This window comes from Corythoichthys intestinalis, chromosome 17 (assembly GCF_030265065.1).
Source record: "Corythoichthys intestinalis isolate RoL2023-P3 chromosome 17, ASM3026506v1, whole genome shotgun sequence".
Taxonomy (NCBI): Eukaryota; Metazoa; Chordata; class Actinopteri; order Syngnathiformes; family Syngnathidae; genus Corythoichthys; species Corythoichthys intestinalis.
This window is the reverse complement of record NC_080411.1, coordinates 16,710,009-16,734,037: the sequence shown is the minus strand read 5'-3', so window position 1 is coordinate 16,734,037 and position 24,029 is coordinate 16,710,009. Positions and strand designations below refer to the sequence as shown.

General features: G+C 38.8%; 2 protein-coding genes across 5 annotated transcripts in view; one reads left to right on the top strand and one right to left on the bottom strand.

Moving 5' to 3' along the window:
* egfl7 (EGF-like-domain, multiple 7) overlaps window positions 1-12,054 on the top strand; it is a 22,406-nt gene extending 10,352 nt beyond the window's left edge. For 2 of the 4 annotated variants that reach the window (XM_057818486.1, XM_057818487.1), the window contains exons 6-8: window positions 1,082-1,149; window positions 3,254-3,410; window positions 4,119-12,054. In XM_057818486.1, the coding sequence (XP_057674469.1) occupies window positions 1,082-1,149; window positions 3,254-3,410; window positions 4,119-4,281 (388 nt within the window). In that variant the 3' untranslated portion in view covers window positions 4,282-12,054. Of the gene's footprint in view, window positions 1-1,081; window positions 1,150-3,253 lie in introns of all 4 variants that reach the window. The other 2 variants (XM_057818489.1, XM_057818488.1) reach the window with 2 other exon arrangements.
* On the bottom strand, window positions 8,489-24,029 carry agpat2 (1-acylglycerol-3-phosphate O-acyltransferase 2 (lysophosphatidic acid acyltransferase, beta)). The gene is made up of 6 exons (XM_057818492.1): window positions 23,600-24,029; window positions 17,376-17,509; window positions 13,717-13,892; window positions 13,543-13,638; window positions 9,413-9,485; window positions 8,489-9,328 (listed from the first exon to the last, which is right to left on the bottom strand). Exons 1-6 carry the CDS (start codon window positions 23,788-23,790, stop codon window positions 9,174-9,176), a joined length of 825 nt encoding a protein of 274 aa, XP_057674475.1. The 5' UTR covers window positions 23,791-24,029; the 3' UTR covers window positions 8,489-9,173.

Genomic DNA, 24,029 nt, shown 5'->3' with positions numbered 1-24,029 from the left:
AATTTTTTTTTGAATGGGTCAATGTTATTTTTCCAAACAGATCATATGACTAGCACCTGAGAGACAGTCATTTGCTTTGCTTAGCCCAGACTAGGCAAGATGAATACGCGTAATTTTTTCAAACCTAATCTTTGAAAGGCGACAATAATTACTCAGCGACAACCAAGTATTGAAAATGTGGACCATGAAACGCTGGATAGCACCGGCAAAATGGTGAGCGGTTTTTCAGTTTGCTCCACTAAAGACGTTTACCCTAAAAAATGATGGGAAACACACACACACTCACACACACACACACACACACACACGCACACGCACACACACGCACCCCCCCCCCCCCACACACACAAAACAAACACAAACCCCCCCCCGCTAATTTTCAACGTATTATTATAAATGTTCCTGGCTGGAATATTCAGTTTTAACGGATGCGGCGTCTTCTCCACTAGGTAAGACAGAAAAACGCGTGCGCTCATACACGCACTTACACACACACAGCTGGAATGCCTGTATGTACGCACATGGGCTAAGCTACTATCTGAGCATATATCTTGTAAGTTCATTTTATTGCTAACACTGTGTTTCGGGATCATCAACATTTTTGCCCCCCCTGCCACGAAAGTCAAACTCCGCCTACGTTTCAGACTTAGAAAACCGCAGAACAAAAAATGTTGCGGGACAGAAAAAATTAACAAAATTATCGTGTTATAATAACATTTTGTCTCAAGCGCTTTTAGTCAAAATGGATTGAACGTCTATTGCCGTCAATGGCAGGCAGTAAATTAAAAATGAACATTTGTTTCGAATTCGTTGCCAGATGCGCAAACACGAGAAATACAAAGGTTTTTGTTGTTGTTGTCGGCCCGGTCGGCACCTGCGGTTTTGGTTCCAGCTGGTCTCGCTTGCAACACCGTCAGTCACGTCTGAGTACGAATTGACGGCGTTCGACGGAGAACATCTGGGAGACATTGAAGAATTCTATTTTTAGTCAGCGTTCTACATTCCTTCCCACGCGACTGTACGCTGGAGAGTTTGGCGGCTTTTACGGTTGCGCCGCCCGCTAACACTGCACTCCCTGCAGGCGTCGTTCCCGGGAATGTGACGGAGGAAGTGCAGAGCCTGAAGAACAGAGTGGAACTTCTGGAGAAGGTAACAAATTTACACTTTTTTTTGTTTGGGCAATTTGATTATTATATAACAGGGGTTAAACTTTTTTCTCTGAGGGCCGCATTCAGAAAAATCAAAGGATGGACTTGAAATCCTTCCACTTCCATTTGTTAAAATGTATTTTTATTCTTAAATATGAATTAATTGACTGCCACTGACGGTGATAGACGTTCAATCTATTTTGACCGGGAGGCAGCCCCCCAAATAAGCAGTCAAACAAGCAACAAAGCAATCCAGATTGCAATACAGTATACCGGTATATATACAGTATGGGGATATGGAAGTTCCGCCTTGAGACCCCCAATTTGGCCAAATTTCAAAATTGTCCGATATGCATGTGTGATACAACATTGGAAAGCTTAAAATCTCCATTTTCTGGGAGAAGAAAAATTTTGAACAGGAGGACATTAAAAAAAAAAAATTAAAGAGAAAAACCCTAACTAGAGGTGAGAGCACGCGAGAACAGAATTAAAGACGCCATGATTTGAACGAGATATTATTGTTTACTTACCTTGTTTCGATCCAAAAACTCCATGTAGCATGTATCATCGAGTGTCAAGACACAGATGTGAATGGCCACAGCCGGATTTTGGCTGGGATTTTATGGGTGAAACATGGTAATATAACACGGGTCGCGATGCAGAAATCGCAGACATCAAGGAGTGATCGAGATGTTCTTTTTCATATATTTACCATTTTAAACGTCCCCCCCCCCAATTTTTCTTTGTTTGGATCGATTATCATCTAAAAATATTTGGGGAAAATGTGACACTAACGAAAAAAAAAATACAATTAAGCGATCGTTATGAGGTAGCTATCCGTGACTTTTTTACAGACGCCAATTTTTTCATTGTGACGTCATTTGTTTAAAAGTTTAAAATATGCGAGTGAATAATTTTTTAGAGTCGTTTTTTTTTTTTTTTTAAACTAAAGATTAGACATCAATTAATGCTTCTAAGCTAAAAATGACAGACATTTTGAATGATAAATACGATTACTTACCTTCTTTTTATGGCTAGGTTGAAACAAAAACAGTTGCATGACATCTGTAAACGGGGGTTTCCAGGGTAAAACGGACAAATTAAAAATAGTTCGAGGGTTTATTGCGCCATGAATCTGCTATGGCAGCATATAGACGTATTCTTCTATCGAAGTCAACAGTTCTTTTGGCTTAAAATACAGCAGTTTATTTTAAAGAGGGCAGAAACTGCTTTTTTAGCTTTGTCTGTGTTTTCCGCCATATACAGTGTGTGTATATATATATATATATATACACAAATACACATCTACATATATACATATATACATGTATATAATTTTTTACTCCAGTGAAAGCAACTTTGTAGAACAGAAAAAACGTCCCGTGACAGCAAAAAAAAAAAAAAAAAGTCAAGAAAATCACAACCAAGATAGTCAATTTATCATATTGTATTGTTTTATCTCTATATACTGTATAATTATGTAAAACAAAATACTGAAATTCTATTTTCCCATACCGATTTCAACATGTCATGTTTAGGTGACGAGCTCCACCTAATCTTAAAGATGATAAGTGCAACGGAATTTAGGCTTAATTTAAGCTTCTTTTGTCGGCCATTTCCATTGAAATTTTCATTATTTGCTCCGGACCGATGAAAACTGGGCAGCGGCCGCTGTTTGGACACTCCTATTCAGAGGCGGGGCTAGTGGACAGGCAAGCCAGGCAATTGCTTAGGTCCCCTGCCCATAAAAGGACTTCCAAAATATACTTCACAGAAACAACAAGAAATTGCAATTTCAAATAACACCGCAGTAGCAAACCCCACTTTTGCGGCTCCGCCCCATCGGCTGTAGCAACCTGCACTTGATGCTGTCATTGCACCCCGTGTATTTCATTGAAAGTCAAACGTTTCTATCAAAATGTTTTATATTGTCTGCCAACTTATTATTTTTTGCCATATACATTGTTCACTTATTTATCGTGCATTTATTTGTGCAAAAAATATTTTTTGGTGTGAACGGGTGGGGTGGGGGCACCTGGGATTTCTTGCTTAAAGCCCGAAGAGACCACTGCTCCTGTTACATACTGCATGTTTTTCTCCCTCAGAAGCTGCAAATGGCGCTGGCGCCGTACAGCAGCGATTTCCAGGAGGAAGGCACATCGGAGAACAGCGCCACCTTGCTGTCGCACTCCTTCCGCCAGCTGGACCGCATCGACTCTCTGAGCGAGCAGATCGGATTCCTGGAGGAACGTTTGGGAAGCTGTAAGTCCAGCAAGCGGGAAAAAAAAATGGGAGTATGCTAACAATTTCAGTCAATGGAAAACTTGCTATGTAGGATCAGCGGGTGCCAAAATAAATATATCGTTAGATTCGTTACAGCGAACAGATGTTAACAGGGCCTGAGTGGGATTTGAGGACTGTCCAACCGTGGAGGGGTGATAGTGGACAATTATTCGACGCCCCCTCCACACTTTTGCAGCCCCCTCAAGATGATCGTCTGGTGTGTGTGTGTGTGTGGGGGGGTGCAAGTGGAAATTTTTGGTAACACTTTATTTGACAAGACAACCGGCTGGCTAGGATATTTTAACACTTAAACACTATATTACAGCTCTGCACATCATCTGACCTTTGTTTGACCCTCCCCTTGTCCAACCAAGTCCACTTTATGCCCACAAACCGGGCCCCTTAGAAGCCCCGGGCCCGGTCACCCCCCCCAAGTACACCCCTGGATTTAATGTAATTTCAGTACATTTCAAAATTTAATCATTTATATTTCGATATTTAGGTATTTTTGCGAGGATAACTGCATCGTCTGCTTACATTTATGTTTTGCATGCATTTGGAAGAACATTTATGTACAGGGAAAAGAACTGTGGTTCTCAATGAATGAATGACAAGTAAAAACACATCTATTTAGGTATTTGTATACCTAATTTTGGTGTTCCTGGCCTTTCCCCCTCTTTCTTCTAGGTTCTTGCCAAGAAAACTAGCAAAAAAAAGCGATAACCAACATGGCCGACCCATGCACACATCAAGACTGTACTCACCAGGTTGTCGAACGCAGTTGTCGCACACGTCCGCTGTAAAAGGACATCTATTTTGTTTGTTTGTATTTTTGTCTTTTACTCATTGACTGCCATTGACAGCAAAAGACGTCCAATTCATTTGGACTGCAAGAGTACTCCTCTCAGTTCAAATGGATTAGGACGTCTATTGCCGTCAATGGCAGAGAAACGTGATCACCCATGGCGATATTCTTATTGAAATCGTGTTTTGAAATGTTTTGTGACTTTTTGTAATAAAAGTACTCCATGTCAAAGTGAACAAAACCTGTCAGTAATATCGCCATGAAAAAAAAAAAAACAAATAATTTGCAAGGCATTCACATTTACCCCATTTTTTAAACACAGCATCATTTTTTTAACACAGCATCATCTTCAGCCAGAATACTGAACCTCCCATGAAGTTGGCCCCCAGTCAGACGCAAATTTATATGTAAAAGAAAAAGTAAATTATTTGTGCTACTGCTATTGTTTGTGCTGCTATCATTTTTAAGATTTTTACAATTCTTTTTTAGATCAACCAGCCCCCTCATTTTAATTGAAAATGGCTAAAAATAGTGTCAATCGTTTATGCTTCGTTTGTGCAGTAAAATTTTATGTTTGTGCTATCGTTTTATAGATATTGAGATATTAATTTCGAGAGATGGCGTCCATCACAGCCCCTCCCTCGCTGCTGACAAAGTGTACCAACTCTCACACTCACTCTGCACGTGACGTCGTCACTCGAAATTAATATCGCAAAAACGATAGCAGCACAAACGAAGCATAAACGATTCACACCATTTTTAATCAAAATGGGGGACTGGTTGACCCCAGATTGACCTATAAAAGAATTGTAAATACCATAATTTTCGGACTATAAGGCACACCTGAGTTTAAGCCGCCACCCACCAAATTAGACATGAAAACAGCATTTGCTCATAGCTAAGCAGCACTGGACTATGAGCCGCAGATGTCCTCACTGTATTATGGGATATTTACACCAAAAGATATTAACCGGTAACACTTCATTTGACAGCGGCATCATAAGACTGTCATAACACCAAATGAACCACCTTGAAGCTTTGGCCCAATTGGCTGCAAAGCTTCATTGCTTCAAGAAGCTACATTTGGCCATCACTGTTCCCCTTGAGGGAGACGGTCAACCTCTGATGCCAGCTGCTCTTAACACTGTTGTCGTCCAACATGCCTCCTAGTATGCATTGCAACGCTACAGTAAATAATGGATGTCATTTTGCATCATCCAGCTAATTATCTTACTCTAGAATGGATGTAAAAGACCCCAGCTGGACATAAATGGAGTTTGTTGCATAATTTGCCGCATGACACAATCACATCTGTCATAAGCATTCATTAATGCCCATGACACTGTTGTCATAATTATGGTCTTATGGTGACGTTGCTATCAAATAAAGTATTACCTATCAACACAAATAAATCCGCTAATAAACCACACTGGACTATAAACCACAGAATTCAAAAGGAAGGGGAAAAGTAGCGGCTTATCGTCCCAAAATTACGGTATCTTAAAAACAAGAGAAGGCAGCACAAACAAAACTTTTCACCACACAACAAGCACAAACGTAGCACAAACGATTGACATCAGTTTTATACAAATTTGAACTTCACGGAGGTGAATAACCAGAATGGGGTAGGGGCCTAGGACCACACGCACGCACACACTACATGGTATATGCTTATCCAGTCTTTAATGGCTTTGGTGAAAATTATTAAGAAAAAAAAAAGAATAAAAACAATCATTTCAGATTTTTCCCCCCAGAATTGTTCCTTAATTTCTTTTAAGGATGTGTAACTGACATTCAAAACACCAGAGATTTGACAAAACAATAGAGTGTGGTACATTACATTTCTGAAGCAAGATCTTTTCAGTTTTTTTCCCTCCTACAATAGTATCAGAATAAAGTCATATTTTTAAGTAATCATATTTTAGTTGTTATTTGTGGAGAACAAGACAAAAAAATAAAATTCTCACGTCAGGTAAATGGCATTTCTCCCCTCCAAAATAATAAACTGATTCATAAGTTACTCCTACATTAACATATGCGCGAAAGAAACGAATACAGGCGTCACCCGTCAAACCAGCTATCTTGAACATTGAATCAATAGACGATCGCTTGCTGCCACGTTAGCGCACTGTGCAATGACGTCAGCCCACTTTAACAGCAACCCCCCACCCAAAAAAAAAAGACAAAAAAACACAAGAAAGAAAAATGAGATGTTAAATTGCAGTTAGCATCTCGGATGCTTTATCCCAAATGCTGAGGTATACTCGCAAAATACAACATAAGGCCTAAATTTATTCAATTCAAAATGGCGATGCAGTCACAAAGCGAAAATGTTAGGTTGACATTTAGGATGCTAAACAAGTCAAATGTTTTTGGTCGCCGTGAGTCAAGAAACAAGACTGTGGTGATGAATTTGTTTCAGTGGCATTGACGGCGATAGACGTCCCATATCTTCGAACAAGGAGGGCTTGCAGCGATCCTTGTTCGTATGGATTGGACGTCTATTGCAGTCATTGGGCAGCCAATGAGTTAAGAAGTGTAATTTTATGAGGATAAATTACTTTTTTGACAGAAAAAAAAGTTGACTATGCAGGTGCTATATATTTGTATAACAATTGTGTTGTATAGCATTTTAATTTTCGTTTTACAAAATGGCATATTGAAATTATAATCATACTGCATTTTGATCGAATTAAATTCAATTGTGCTTGACAAATCGATATATTGATCAACATCGATTAACTGTTACACCGCTAGTGTCAACACACTGCGGTGTGTATATGTGTACACATATTGAATCAACTTGCTAAGAAATCGTATGTAGACACTACAAAAAGCCTCAAGTGATATTTATAAACTGATATAAAGAAACTTAGCTTCAAACAATCTTTTTTTACATCATTTGTATAAGGACAGACACCACTACCTAATTGATGGTAGTATTGTCAAGTTGACTTGACACCCCCCTCCAATTGGTGACAAATGGGATGGCAAGCCTTTCTTTTAGGGTGGTGGTTGCCACCCTTGTGGATCCGCCCCTGAATATGTAGGTGGAAAAACCCTATAGATAAAAATATACAGTATATAGCATATGGTGGAAAATACAGACAATACTGAAAAAGCAGTTTCTGCTATTGCAATCCATCTTTAAAATAAACTGCTGTATTTTAAAACAAAAGAAGTGTTGTGTTTGATAGAACAATATGTCTATATGCTGCCATAGCAGATTCATGGCGCACTAAGCCTCTAAACTGTTTTTGTCAGTTTTACCCTGAAAACCCCCGTTTACAGACGTCGTGCAACCGCTTTGGTTTCAACCTAGCCATTAAAAAAAAAATTATATTATTCAAAATGTCATTTTTAGCTTAGAATCGTTAATCAATGTCTAATATTTAGTAAAAAAAAAAAAAAAAAAAAACTTAAAAAAAAATATTCTCGCATATTTTAAACTTTTAAACAAATTACGTCACAGTGAAAAATTTGGCGTCTGTAAAAAAGTCATGGATATCTACCCTATAACTATCGCTTAATTGTATGTTTTTTGTTACTGTCGCATTTCCCCCGAAATGTTAGATGATAATGGATCCAAACAAAGAAAATTTAAAACAAAAACGCATTTAAAAGGGTAAATATATGAAAAAGAAACTCTCGACCACTCCTTGATGTCTACAATTTCTGCATCGCGACCCTTGTTGTATTACCATGTTTCACCCATTAAATCCCCCCAAAAAACCAGCTGCGGCCATTCACAGTTGTGTCTTGACACTCGGTGATACATGCTACATGGAGTTTTTGGATCGAAGTACGCGATAACATCTCGTTAAAATCGTGGCGTCTTTAATGATGGTCTCGCGTGCTCTCGACTCCAGTTAGGGTTTTGCTGTTTATTTTTTTTTTTTAAATGCTCTCCTGTTCAAAATCCCCCCCCCCCCCAAAGAAAATTGAGATTTTAAGGTTTCCAATGATGTATAACACATGCATATAGGATAATTTTTTAGTTCGGCCAAATTGGTGGTCTCAGAGCGGAACTTCAAGTCACCTGAATGTTCTCTGCCATATATATTTCCCCAAATTAAACAAAAGGGCATCTTTTATCTCATGAGGCATAACTGAGATTTTTAGCAAAATAAAATACTTTTGAGATAGAAAGCTGTATTTTTCTTTTAAGGAAAAAAACTGAAATTTAAATGTTCTATTCCCCTTTCCATTTTAAGAATAACAATTTCGTTCTCATAAAAAGCACAAAATCAGCACAAGTGCAGTCTCGTTTCTTTATTGTCACTCCACAACATCAGAGAACTCACTGGCTGCCATCGACGGAGATGAACGTCCAATACATTTCAGCTCGGAAGGACTGGTAGCAAATGTTCATGTCTGTATTCAAAGTGTTGTGGTAATTACTTAAAAAAAAGAAAACACTTAACTTATTGGCTGCCACTGATGGCAATAGACATCCCATCCATTTCAAAATAGAGGGACTTGTAGTAAATGTTCATGTTTGTATTCACAGAGTATGCGTTGTGATAGTCAACAAAAGAACATTTATAGTGAAAACGCTAACTTATTGGCTGCCACTTACGGCATCCAAAGAGTTAATACTCTCCATACCTCCACTTCCCGGCATGTCCGAAGAAATCATTGTGTCGAGCGGCCCTCCACCGCGTCCCAGGATAACCGCAACAAAAAGGCAACATAAGAAAAAAAAAACTGCATCCAAAGTGAAAAACGCACAAAGGCATGCACGAAAAAAACACGCAGGTCCGAAGAGCAGGCCGGCCGGGCGTCCGTCACTCCGCTCGCGGACACGCGAGGGTCGGGACTGCGCCAACCCGGACCCGAACGTGGACCCTTCGCCTCGTTGCGGAAGAGTAACGGAGAGATAAGTGTCAGCGGGCTCGGAGAGGAGGGGAGACTGAGGTTGAGAAAACGGCAGGCGCTCAGTGCCTGACGGGCCCATTGGAGCGCGACAAACCCGAGATGTCCAGGAAGGCCGAGCGCATGGTGTCGAAGGATTTGTCAGCGAGGGACGCGACGTCCTCTGACGTCATGCCCTTGGTTTCGATCTTTGGGAGGATCTTCAACCGAATGGTTCCTGTGCCGCATTAGGCAAAAAGTACTTGATTACAGTTACAAAAACAATCACGTGGGATTAAACGAAAGAAAAAGTAATGCTTACCTGATCTGAATTGCTTCTCTTTCCGTAGGTAGAAGTTACTGTAAGAGGAGAAGACCACCGGAATGATTGGTGCCTGCAAATAGACAACAAGTCAAATTGGACAGTAGTGTTCTTTTTTTTAAATAAAAAAAAACAAATTAACAACTAATTAATATTGATTTAATCTAACTCAACAGACAACAGACTAAAAATTTTCCACAGTTTAGGGCTTGGCAAAGATGACTTACCGGTATATAAATTATTCACAATTAATAGCATGATAGTCGATCATACATACAAATTACAAACCAATAATCAATTGAAAAGTAGTATATACAGTGGAAGAGGATGACCCATATGGGATTTTCAAAGGCCGATTCAGATTTTAAAATTGCCGATGTCTAAAGCCTATATTTTTGACGCAATAAAACTTTTTTAAAAGCACGTTTGATTATGAAAGGAAACGTACTTTCTTTTGTAACACTGGCCACGAGGTGGTGCAAAATCCTAATTAACAAAGATCATCACCCAAACAGTAAATATTTTGAACTGCAATGTTGAAATGAAACAAACACTCGAGCAAATCAAGTAACTCCAGTTTAAAAACTGATCCGAGTAATTTTATTAGCCTTAAGGAATCATTTAGTTTTGCCAGCTCTGAGCATCACGATTTGCCCGGACTACTTTTGATGCGGGACAACATGCTGACCCCATGTGCGTAGAGAAAGAAGCAATAATATTTGTCTGCAGCCGACAGCCGCTACAAACTATGCCGACGATGCTAAAAACTACGCCCGCATGATGCTACAGTGGTAGCAGGTAGCATCTGATGTAGGGCTGTCCCAAACGACTAATTTCCTCCTAATTAGTCAGCTGACTATTTTTACGATTAGTCGACTAATCTAATTTTTTTTTTTTTTTTTCTTCAGTGATTTAATAATGAAATTTTTGTTGAAGCTTATTAATTCACAAAAAACATTTTGGAACACCTAAATTCTTTATTAACGTATAAATAAATAACAAATATCAATAATAAATCACAAACAATGAGGTCAAATGCTGCTGGCATTAACTAGTGCAAAAAAAAAAATATAAACGGAAACACTGTGACTTCACCTTTTTAACAGGAGTCAAAACAATTCTTACTCTTTTTGTGGTATGTGTATACTGTTCTAAATGTTAAAATGAATTGCAATGGGACTCATGTCCCGGACAATCATTTTCAGAATACTTTGTGTGAGTTCAGATGCTCTTTCTGGTGTGCATTCCACATGTTTTGAGGAGGGGAAAAACTGTTCGTTTGTTTTAAACTGAAAATAGATAAAGCAGAGGGCACACTGAAATATTACAATTATTTTGAATGAAAAACACACATAGTCATAGTAACAAAAATTAAATATATAGTATTAATTTTATAGTCTACTACTATAAATATATACACAACAATACTTTATAACATAAAGTAACTAACGTTAGTGCAGTCATGGATTATAGTAAGGCCAGTGCTGTGTTTCCATATATATTTTTATTATATTGTGTATTTATATTTTTTCCCTAAGTGGGAGCTTCCATGATCCTAATAAATACAATCTGCATGCCGTGCACAGAGATGTCGAGATCTACAGCTTTCGGGAGCAGCAGCAGAGTAGTTTAGAAAAGTGAAGTACGTGGGGAAAAAACTTAATGATGAACGTTGATACGACGCACATAAATGCAACTTCAATTTTTAAAAAAATCGTTAGAAAGTTGTATGGACTTACAATTCGCTAGCTTGTTGTGTCTTGTTGTCTTCCAAAATTATACCTGGGTGACGGCACTTCAAGTGCTCGTTCATAGCCGACGTGCTACTGTGGTATGTGGCAAAGAGTACACACAGTGGGACACTGGCACCCATAATAATTCCAGGCTCTGGCCTTTCTGGTCCGCTTATTTGGCTGTATGCCGTTTTCACTATTCTAAACTTTATCCGCATGTAATTTTTTTGTTTTAACCCGTCATTACCCGTCGACAGTGTGTTTTGTCCGTTGCCGCATTTACATCATTGATGACGTCAACAACGTCGACTAGTCGGGACAGCTCTAGTCTGAAGCGTCTCATAGATATCACATGTATATAGAACTAGATGCTAAATGGAAGACTTTGCTGCGTTGGTAAGGAGCCGCCATTTTAAAGCAGTAGACTTCTCAACGCTAATAAATAAGATTAACGTTACTGTCCCCTGCACACATAACGTTAGCCCTGCGGAGGGCTAGAGATCTATTAATTATGACTACTGTCGATGCGTGGCTAACTTGTCTTACATACAGGCTTTATTTCATCTGTAAAAAACACAGCGCTGTAGAGTGATGAGGGTGTAAAATAAAAACATAACAAAGCTAACTATCAATTTTAGCTGAGTAGTCATTGCTGGATAAAACACCAAGTAGCACTGGTCCCTAATGTGCTCCAATACAGCAGGTATCATACATTTATTTTGAACACTGCAAATACTCAAAATCCTATCAGCATTTACAGTTTAGACTAACTTAAAAGTTAAAACTTAACTAGTACTTTAAAAAAGCTTGACACAAATGGAAATTCAATTGAAACACGTGGGAAAAACCCATAACTTTTAAGTGATGTGTGTTATCAAGTGTAATGACTTTTTTTAGGTAAAAAATAAGAATTTTCTTTTTTTATAAGATCTAGAAGTTTTTTGAGTTAAAGCAGTGAATTAGTCTTTTTTTTCTAGTAACATCTGAGATGCAATTGTTGGCTGTTTTCAACAATGTACATAGAAAATAAAGACATTGACTGAAAATGGTTCAATATTCGATGAAATGTCTTGTTTTCTCACATATACTATATTGCTCTTCACCTAAAAAAATGTTTTAGCCGATTACTCGATTAATTGATAGAATTTTCAGTCGAATATTCGACTACTAAAATATTCGATAGCTGCAGCCCTACTGCAATGCCTCCCTAGCATCAAGACAACTCTGCATACAAAATGTTGATATGAGTGATGTTAAATGTGCTAAATTTATAAGGCTGCTGTTAAGTCAGGAATGGATTTTTGGCTACTCTTCCCACCTCTGCTCACTACACGGTGTCCCTTTGGTAAATGGTATTGTGTCAGCCTATAACGCTACTTATAGCTAGATAGCATAATTATGGGTATAGACACTCACCAGCAGTGTTGTTAATAATGGTGTTAGTGTATGACAGCGTTATTAAAGGCGTTATTTTTTTCAGTAGTGAGTAATCTAATTAATTAGTTTTCCCATCTTGCCAACGCTGTTACCGTTACTGAGGATGTAAAGGTGTGCGTTACTATGCATTACTACGTTGGTTGAATGACGCCAGAAAAGTGAGAGACACGGACTGACGGAGAAAGCAGAGAAGGTGTGGGGAGGAGGGAAGGGAGTTGTGACACCGTTGCAAACGTGATGCTAGGTGGCTCCAATAATACTACACATGTATAAAGAACTGGAGGCGAAATGATAGACTTGCCGGCGTTAATAAACAGCCGCCATCTTAAAGCAGTAGACTGCTCAGGAAGGCTCTGTTGTAGAGAACCTTCCTAGCGAACCTAAGTAACTTTTTATCTAAAATACTCCTAAATCGGCAAAATCTTGAGTTCAATCTATCTTTAAATGAAACAGTTTTGAAACTTTCACCTGTCGAAAGCAGACAGAAAGGAAACTAATGCAATAACAGGAGCAATTTTAACAACTTTAACGATTGATTCACAACATTAAATAACTTCCAAACATAGCAAAGGTTACTATGTTTTTTGTTTTTTTTGAATGAAAAAAAAAAACATGAAAGGTAACACCAGTTATTTTGCCAAGTAATTAATTACTCTTACATTCAGGTAACTGAGTTACTAACTCAATTACTTTTTGGGAGAAGTAATTTGCAACTTTAATTAATTACTTTTTTAAAGTTACTTTTTAAAGTAAGATTAACAACACTGCTCACCAGCTATGTGATATTGAATAAGTGCTCAAATGGCTTTCCATGAAGTGAGCTTGTGTTTCTCAACCTTTACTCAGCCATGGTAAATATTTTACATGGGAAAAGTAAAGCAACATTCACCAAAAATGGAAACCACACAGTCTTTACACAGGTAAATTGTGACGCCTCTGCCATTTTGAAAAGGTACTAACTTGCGCTTGCACAGCCAAATGGAATGCGCCTTTTTTGAAGGGCAACAGGTCTCCTCTCTGGTTGCGTGTTCCCTCAGGAAACACCCACAGACGGATCTAACAAAGAGTAGAACGTTAAAAACTGGTAGATTTAATCTTCTATTATCGTTCACAGAAGCTTTGGGCTAGTCTTACCTGCTCGTCCAACATAGTTTTGGCGGCGTCGGCCATGACGCTTTTGGCATCGCTGGTCTTCTTTCGGTTGATGAAGACGATGCCGCCCAGCCAGCAAACGATACCCACCGTGCCTGCGTAGATCAGCTCCTTCTTAGCGATCATGGTGCAGCGGTCGGGCAGGATCTCCATAAGGCCTGTAGAAGGAAGAAAGGAAGTGGTTCCACTAGGATTTTGTTTTCAACAGCGGGGGTTGAGGATAAAATGTCAAGAAATAAATTATTTTAAATGTACCGTAATTTTCGAACTATAAGCCGCTACATCTCACCGCCATTCTGAACTCTGCGGCTTATACAGTGGCACATCTACATAAGAATTTAATTCGTTCCAGGACCTGGTTTGTAAGTAGAAATGGTTGTATGCTGAGCGAGATTTTCTCATAAGAATAGGTTATAATTCGCTGAATTTGTTCCAGAGCACAAAAACGTATGCTAAATTCTTCATAAATACTGAGGGTACAATTACAAATAGCCAAACAAATCAATTATAAATACAAATCAGAATAATTATAATTTAATAATAACAATGTAACGAATCAAGTTCTAATGTGGCGGTTGTGTTTTGCATGTGTTGTGCTGCACAAGTTCTGAAATAAATGGTTCAAAACCTGACGAAGCTGGCTATTTCTTTGTCAAAGTTACAATAATAATAATTGTCACATATACTTATAAAGACTGGCGAACGGAGTTCGGAGAAGACCGTCGAGATCATAGACATATTCCGGCCGTATCGTCGAGCCGGTTCGCTGACACGCACACTACGCTCATATTTTTCCATCTTAATTTCAATGGTAAGTGTCACCTTTATCCTTTTTTTTTCACCACCTGCACTAACCTTCTTGGGACCCATGTTGATTTCTCTCACAAGAAAATCTGCCTTACATCCGTCTAGCGGGAAAACAATGAAATTGAGACGCGGTCACAAACCGTCGTATTTCGAGCATTTAGCCACATATCGAGACAAATGACGAGTCAAATTTTACGGCGGATGTCGAAAGGATCGTATGCAGAGGTAACATTGTAGTTCAGAGCCGCTTTTATGTTTATTTTTACAGGCTGGTGATCTGCATGTCTAATATATCATTCCCGCTCCCGCTCGCAGCAATGCAATCGTGTAACAATGTTTGCCTGTAAATTTAAACAAACAAAATCTACACACCACAAAAGAACATAACTTATAAGTGATGCTTTATCAAGGCACAAACAAAGTGAGTCTTTTAGCACTCAGTGTTTGCTATGAGCTCAAGTAATCATGCAATAACGTCTGTAGAATGAGCCTAACAAACTAGTTACACTTAAGCGCCACTAGGGATGACAAAGCATTACAAATACAGGCAATCAGAGGAAACTTAGCAAATTTAATAGGGAGTTTTGGAATGAATTAGGCGATATGAAAGCCACTCCGGAAAGAATTCATTTTGTATCTTGAGGTTACACTGCATTCATTTTAAAAATATATAGGATTTTTTTTTTTTAATTATCAGTCTAGATGAGTCATCACTCTGTAAAAAGACATTAGCCTTTTAGGCCTATGACTGCAAGGAATGACCACATCTGGTGATTAAAAAATAAATAAATAAAAAATAATTAATTTTGCATAGGCCCCCTACTTTAAACTGATCATAGTGAAACGAAGTTGCGCGGTCATAATATCACATACCGACTCTTGACCAATGAACCCTAGTCAATTTCAATAAATATAAGCAGAGACTGAAAAAATGCTTTTAGGCTGATCAAAGACGTGCTTTGAGTTAGCCATTATTTGTTTTAGCTGTGATATTTACAACCTGTTAGCTAAGTACGATATATTCCTAAGTCAAATGCACTATATTTTTTTAATGGCTTGCAATGACATTCACAAATCTCACATGCCTTCAGTGTGCCAAAACATGTAAGAAAGATCTTTTTTCGGCAGCCGCCATCTGAAACTGGATGACGGACGCACGCTTTCATATTGATGGGTCAATTGATTAGCACGACAAATCAAAAGATGCTTTTAAAGTAATTGACAGTTGACCGACATTTGAGCATAGCCTGGTTTATATGACCGGATTGTTGCTATTAGAGGTCGACTGATATGGGATTTTTAAATGCCGATGCTGGTATCTAAAAAAATCTTTCAGCCAATATCCAAAGCAGATTTTTTAAGCTGCTATTTGAAGCCAACATACATTTTTTTAAAAGCACGTAGATTAGGAAAATTTTTTTTTTTTTTTTTTTTTAATTACTTCAACAACTTCAAATTTACGATGACCTGAGACTTAACGTATCAATTCGGTCTAGTGCTACCAAACCAACAAATGCAGTACTTCTTTTTATGATTATACACACTTACAGTGCCCTCCATAATTATTGGCACCCCTGAAAAAACTCAATCTTGTTCTCACACAAAAATACACACGGCCCCAGGCTTCAACTGGGACCGTGTGCTTTGGTCAGTTGAGACCAAGATTGAGCTTTTTGGCAAAAAACACTCTAAGTGGGTCTGGCGTGCCACGAAAGATGCGCATGCTGAAAAGCACCTCATACCCACTGTGAAGTATGGGTGTGGCTCAGTGATGCTGTGGGGCTGTTTCGCTTCCAAAGGCCCTGGGAACCTTGTTAGGGTGCATGGCATCATGAATGCTTTGAAATACCAGGCCATTTTAAATCAAAATATGTTGCCCTCTGCCCGAAAGCTGAAGATGGGTCGTCACTGGGTCTTTCAGCAAGACAATGACCCTAAACATATGGCCAAATCTACACAGAAATGGTTCCCCAGACACAAAATCAAGCTCCTCCCATGACCATCTCTCTCCCCAGACCTTGTTTTGTTGGCAAAACGGGGTTGTACAAAGTATTAACACCAGGGGTGCTAATAATTGTGACACACAGTATTTGATGTCAAATAATTTTTTCTTTATTTGGGATTTTTTCCCCACTGAATGAATGCACTTGTATTGAAGGTTGGATTTTCCCCTTTTTTTCCATTAAGGTCCCATATTATTTGAATTAAAAAAAAATTATTTGAAGCTAAAAAACAAATCTTTGGTCCCATATTATTGAAATAAAAAACAATTATTAGAAGCTAAAAAACATATTTTTCAGGGGTGCCAATAATTATGGAGGGCACTGTAGCAAGAACAGTACATTATTTTCAAATAGTAATTAAAACCACCAGGCGGAGATGTCAACAAGTGAGAGAGTTTAAGAGGATGCTTGCTAAACCTAACGTGAATGCTACGCTAACACTACAACGCTAAACAAGGCTAAGGCAACATTGCATATTCTCTCACGCAAGTTAAAACAAAATATTACAATAATTACAAAACAGCCAAGGTTGAAACTTCTTGTTGCAGCCTGCCTTCAAGCTGCTGTACGGTGTTCCAGGGGTCCTACCGTCAGTCTGCGGCGGCCACAGTTGCCCACACAGATGTCTGATCAAAATCCATTCTTATCGGCTTATTCTTGTTAATTGGCCGATGATGGAAAGAAGTCCATATATTGGCCCGATACATTGGCCGGCCGATATATCGGGAGACCTCTAGTACCGAAGCTTTCCGGGTACTACTGTACTGAAATTTCTGGACTATATCGATCGACCTCTAGTTGCTATGAAACACTCGGTGGAAAAGGACCTACCCAAAACATCTAGGGAGCTCTGGTGGTTGGAGATGATGACGTAGGGGCCCGGGGTCTGGAGGTGCTCCCAGCCGCTGACTTCGAATCGCAGGCCCAGAAAATACTTGACGTGCCGAACAAGGGAGCGGATAATCCTGATTTTGGATGGGGAGAAACATATAGAAATGTACTGTTAAAAAAAAAAAAAGTAGGGCCCAAAAAGGAGGGGACGATACAGAGTAGTGCTGCAACGATTAATCGATTAACTCGAGTATTCGATTAGAAATTAAAGATTCGAATGAAATTTTGCTGCTTCGAGTTAGAGCAGGGCGGTAAACCGAAAGTTTACCGTCACCGAAATTCTTAACGATGACCGACGTAATTTTGACCATGTCGGTAAATTCGGTAAATTAATAAAACAAGAAAATATAGGCTTTTCATCCCGCTTTGATTCTGTGTTGTTCGTCTATGTTCATTCCCCTTTAAGAAAGCAGTGAATGTGCTTACGTAGGGAGTCACGTGATCATCAGGAAGCCAATCAAACAAACGCCCGGTAAGCTAACGCTAGCAGCTAACGCTACAAGCAAAACGTGATGGAGTGTGGCTTAAGGGAGGTTCACCAAACTTTCAACCGACATTTAGTTGACTCTTGGTGGCATCCAGACGGGCTTTCACCCGCTGTCCTCCTTTGTTCTCACAATTTCCGGAGATGGTGCCTTCAGTGCTTTCTACTGGTAGCCAGGCTAACGCTAGCTAGCGGCTAACGCTACAAATGAACGTTATGGAGTCGGATAGCGGCTCTAACCTTGTCGAAACGGCTGAACTTAATGAGTGGATTGGGCACGGACTGCATCTAGCAATTACTATGTGGCGTTATTTTGTATCTGTCTGTGTGTGATTCCTCTGATAGCTTTTGTGATGGTAAAGCATTCAGCATAAAGTACAATCCAATGGCGAAACTTATAATGACCGAGAAATGGCCCCAGCTATTTTTATTGTACGTGCATTTATTAAAAAATGCACTGGGGGGAAAAAAAACCCTTAAACCATAAAGTAAACACTTGTATTTAATAATTATGTCACAGCAGCCATTAACAATAAGTTGTCTTTTTGAAGTGTATTGTTCAAGCTGCAAGTCATTTGTGTTACAATTACATGTTTGCACAGGCATATTGATTTTGACAATGTACATTGTTCAAGTCATACACGCTGTTATAAATGTTCATACTTGAATTCTTATTGCTTACAATACATTTTTATAAACTTAATGTTTAGACTGCATGTACAATTGTTAAATACAGTATATCAAATTGAATGCTGGTAAATAAATCAACAAGAAATAGTTAATCTGTATTTCATGCATTGATTCAGATTTTCAAATTATATAACAGTCCGCTTGGGCGAATTTATCGTCATTTATCGTTATCGAGATAAATCTGCTCAATTTATCGTGATACATGTTTAAGGCCATATCGCCCAACCCTACTTCGAGTATTCGTTTAATTAAAGTGGCGTTGTAATGGTTTGTTTTGAAAGTGTTTGCATTTAACTTTATTGATTTGGGTGGACACTGCTCTCTAGTCTGCCTCATTTTACATGGCTGAATCCAGCTGCTCCCTGTTAAGACCAACCTAAGCTAAGTTTTTGTTTGCGATAAAGTTTTTTTAATGCATTATTTTAGTTTAGAGGTATATTTAGCCGTTTTTTGTGGGAATATGTGTCTGAACTATTTGTTAACAGCTTTAAAAAAAAATAAAGTTTTATTTTATTAGCATTTTATAGCATTTAAACTAGTGGACTTTTGCTATGCGTGTTAGCCAATTGTTCTTTTGTTGTACATAGATCCTTATTTATTTCTTTTTTAATACCGTTTGAGGTTCAACTCAGGTATTTTAATTTTTTATGTTCCTTATTCGATTATTCGAACTAAATAGTTCATCGATTAATCGACTACTAAAATAATCGATAGCTGTTGCCCTAATACAGAGCCCGCTGGGTGCCATTTGTAATGCGTGGCAGGGAAGGATGCGTGCATAAAAGGTAAAAAAGGGAGCAGACTTCCACTTATGCACTTTTAATACACAAAAAATAATAATTCCAGCTCAACTGCTCGTCACTCGAGAGTGCAACGGACCACACACACATGATCACACTTGACTCCCCAAAAAGTAGGTAGCAACTGAAGAAGAAAGTGAACATAAAGAGGCGCCACCATGTAGTGGATGTCCTAAGGAACAAAGAGGATCACAGAAGTGACCGTTACATAGTCCACCCTGATGAGAAAAAGGCTGTCGGAAACAGTAGTCACCAATTTGACTCCATACGTCGACGGACGGACCAAGCAAGCAGCTGAACAATGTCAGTTGTGACATGTGTATGTGACATACGTGCAAATGATAATACCTGAAAGTGACATTGTTCACGCCTTCCAAAGAAAATGTGCATTAGTTGGCTTTAAAAACACCTATTCCTCAAGGGCAGTGGCAGCCCATGTTAAACTGCTTGATTGGTCCGTTGACGTTTGGAGTCAAACTGGTGACTACTGTTTCCGGATTATCGCAAAACTGTGGGTACAGATTACTAAACTAAGGGTACAGATGACTAATCTGTGGTTACAGATGACTAATCTGTGGGCACAGATGACTAAACTGTACACACAGATTACTGAACTGTATCCATATTACTAAACTGTGGGTACAGATTTGCTATGAAAATTTTTTTTCTTCTTCCCTGGCACCCGGGGGGGCTCTGTAAGATGGCAAACTAGCTGCCTTCAGTGACCTTCCGTCTCAGTGAAAGCAGCAGAGCCACTCCTCGTTCGCCTAAATCCTTGAGATGCGTCGCTGAATCACATCCCTTTGTCAGTGTGTCCTCATTTGGACCCCAATCACGTGACTCGTGATTTAAATGGCAACTTTGTCCATCTGTATCAATGCGCCAAGTGGTTTTAAAAAATGCTACTTTTTGGTCAAAAAGGCTCTCATTTTTTGTATTCCTATAAAACAGCACATTTGTTATGGCCTGTCATAAAAGAACAATGACCATATATCTGACTTATCATATCCCTTGATGAGAGATAACGCTAGGAATTCAGACATCCTGGTTAAAGGTTACATTTAAAATTTTGGAGTTGTAACTTGTACAAGTCGAATATGTTGTAACTTGTACAAGTCGAATATGAAGCAGAAGTAGCAACTTGGGCGTCACTTAGCTGCATGTCACATGCTGGCTAATTGAAGCTAGTCATGTGTTCAGAATTGTCTTATTTGTAGAGGATGAAGGAAGAATGTGACTGACTGCATCAACTCCAAACGAACAGAACGTTCACTCTATGATGAAATAAATATTATAAAAGAGAACTGGATTTGTACAATTTTCGTTTCAACAATGTCTGAATGATTTATGTCACCTTCATGTGGTGTCTCATAACCTTGGTAAATACTTGTCGAGTCGAAAATTGCATGTGAACGCCCGCTCAGGTTGTATACTGGAGAACTGGAATTTTATTATGATGCGAGTTTATGTGATGGGTGGACCTTTTACTTTTCAAAATGGTGGAGTGTGAACAAGTTTTGAATGGTAAGAAACTAAGTTTTTAAAGTACATTTATGGTGTGTTTTCTGATGCCAGCATAATAATGTAGTGTACACATTTAGAAATCTTTAACCAATGTTTGCCAAAATGTATAGTTACAAACAAAAACCGTATGGATTTTGATGCCTTGTCTAGTTGGTAATGTCCCTATTGCATATTTCTGCACCCGAGGGGCGAGCGTCAGCGGTGAGTTAACGCGCCGGCAACGCTGACGCGCCACAGACTGTATTACCAGGGTCACACTGCCGACAACAGCTTCTTGAAAACGAAGACTGACTAAACGATGATTGACACATTCGTGCCTTTGATCATAGAGCTACAGACCCTGCACTTGCCAGATCAAAGCAACAAACCTGTCAATCATTGTTAACTTTAACAAGCAAACTCTAGCTGCACTGAGGGAGAGTGAGAGGCTGTACGAGCATTATGCAGAAAAAAACAAATACACAATATATTTTTTAAAATTAAAATCCCCATCATTTTCACCCGATTCCGATCCTCTGACAAATGACGCAATCAGCCCGATTTCTGATCATGTGATCAGATCGGGACATCCCTCCATAAAACTGTCAAAATAGTTGTCGAGTAATTGTGACAACCCAAAGCTAATAGCACAAAAAAACTTCTGTAAATTAGTTCAATGGATCAATTAATTTTTCAAATGCGATAAGTGATCTTTTGAAAACAACGGTGGTTCTCAAAGGGGCTTTCAACAACACATGATTGGGGATTGGGAACTAAACACGTCACAGCAAACAGCACTTTGCTATTTTCTCTGTTTGCAAGAATGTAAACAGGTTCAATGAGTGAACCACAACAGTATTATGCACTAATTTGTAGTAAAAGACAAAGTCAGCAAATTGGATTTGAAAAATGATATTATTGAAAAATCCCATGAAATCTGGGTTGGAGCAAATGAATGTAAATCTTCACAGTACGGTCATTTGACTAATATATATGCACGAGCTTGCCTAATCAGTGGTTACAGGCCATCTGGCATCTGCTTCTTGGAGGTAATTAAAGCAATGCGGCAATTAAACCTCGCAGCAACCAATCCCTGTGCCGGAAACGTGACAGGTGTCGTTTGCCCTGCTTGCTTTTGTTAAGCCTGTCATATAAAGTGAATCTTGTTTCTTGTTGTAGATAAGAAAGAGCAGGTCATCATCCAGAATAAGTGTTCACAGAAAACAGCTGAAGCAAAATTCCTCAAAAACGTAAACAGTTCAGTAAGAAAATACAAGTCAATTGTCCTTACTGTCAAAATGTTCCCCCATTTTGTTAGGAGTAAATTCTCTTTCATGTTGTGGCAACACCACGTTACAGGAAAAAAACAAAAAACATTTGTTTCTGGCTTGTAATCATTTTATTTGTGTTGCTTGGGTCCGAACTAAATGAAAAAGTGTCACTGAAAAGGAAAAAGTTTAGTTTTGCTAAAACTTGAGGCTATATTCAAAATTTCCGATTTTATGTTCTGCTTATGCAGAAAATATTTAATTTCTTCGTGTTAAAGGTCAAACTAAGTCTGTAAAGAACTATGTAAAGAAAAATTGAAAATAGAATTTCAAAGTCATAACCACAAACCCAAACTTTTTGAGAAACTAAAGTGTTTTTATTTTTAAAAAAATGTTTTTTTTTAATTAATGTTTTATATGTTAATGGGACGAAAGAAACTAGGAAAAACCACTCAGAAGCTGGGAACAAAATATGTGTTGCATGGTGTTATCCACAAAGATGGATTCGAGACAACTGTATTCATAATTAAAAAATTTTTTCCCTTGTTTTCTGAAAACATTCAAATGCCTAATGACAAAAATGCAAACAGAAAATACAGCAATGTTTAATACAGACAATTCTTGAAAGAAAGCACTGTTTTCAGTTTTTTTTTAAAACCAAGACTCAACTATATTAGAAAACATTGTAATATATAAAATAAAAAACTCGAAAAATGTATTATTTTCAGAATTTGATAGTATACTTCTTTAAGTTTAAAAGCTCTAAACTGTGTGTGAAAGTGCAAAAAAAAAAAAAAAAAAAAAAAAAAAAAAAAACAACTTTTAAACTTCAGTGCGAATGGGCTTGTAAATTCCTGCTTTAATGTTGCGACAATATTGCAAAACCTGTGAAAGGCGCTTTACATAAAAGATTAATTTTTAGCCTTGCTTCTCTAGGTTGTGCAAAAAACAGTGAACGTCCGACATTCCTGTTATGTAGAAGTTGTGTGAACATGCAAAGATCAAGTGTGAAAAAGTCAATATACTGCAACTAATCCAAGTATGACAGTTCCGCAGTTCAAAAATGACATACACCACATATAACCGCATATATAACATCATGTTTGAGACCATAACAAACATCCATTTGAGAACCTAGAAGGACCCAAAAGTTAAAAAGACGAATTTCCTTTTAAAAGCTGTAGCATTGCTCCCGTCGCTCACACAGGGGAATATTCCAGAATTTTACCTTGTTGTTATTGTTTTTGTTTGCGACTACCACCATGGCAGCAGCTTATGTTAGCTGCGTTTTGACTGAAATGCTTTATTAAGAGGAGTTTGGAGAGCCAAGTGTTGGGTTATATCAAAGGTGGCCTCTTTTTTGAGCCGTGGAATCACTGTTAGCCTGTTAGCTTAACGAGCTGTCAAGTGAGAACTCACCTCATGTTCTCGACGTCTCTGCCGCCGCTTTTGAGTACACACAGCGGGATAGCCACTAACGCCAGAACCATCATCCAGGCCACATAGAAGCATGTTTTAAAATAAAACACCAAAGCTTGACGGCTGCTCCACAGCAGCAGCAGCACCGCGAGCGGCACCAGCAGCGGGGCCATCCACAGCAGAACATCCATAGCGGGGAAGTGGAAAGCGGGAGCGATAGGTCGGTCGGTCGGGTTGGCCGGGGCTCCGCTCACGCTACTCGGCGAAGGCGAGGCGACTCGAGCCGGGCGAACATAATACGATAGTTGGTACTTTCTCGTCCTTTCGATTCTTGAGACGACCGTGTACCGTTATTCATCTGTTGCGAGGTGGAGTCCAGCACACGGTCTTCGTCGTCATCCGCTGTCTTGCGCCCCCATTTCCGGGACGG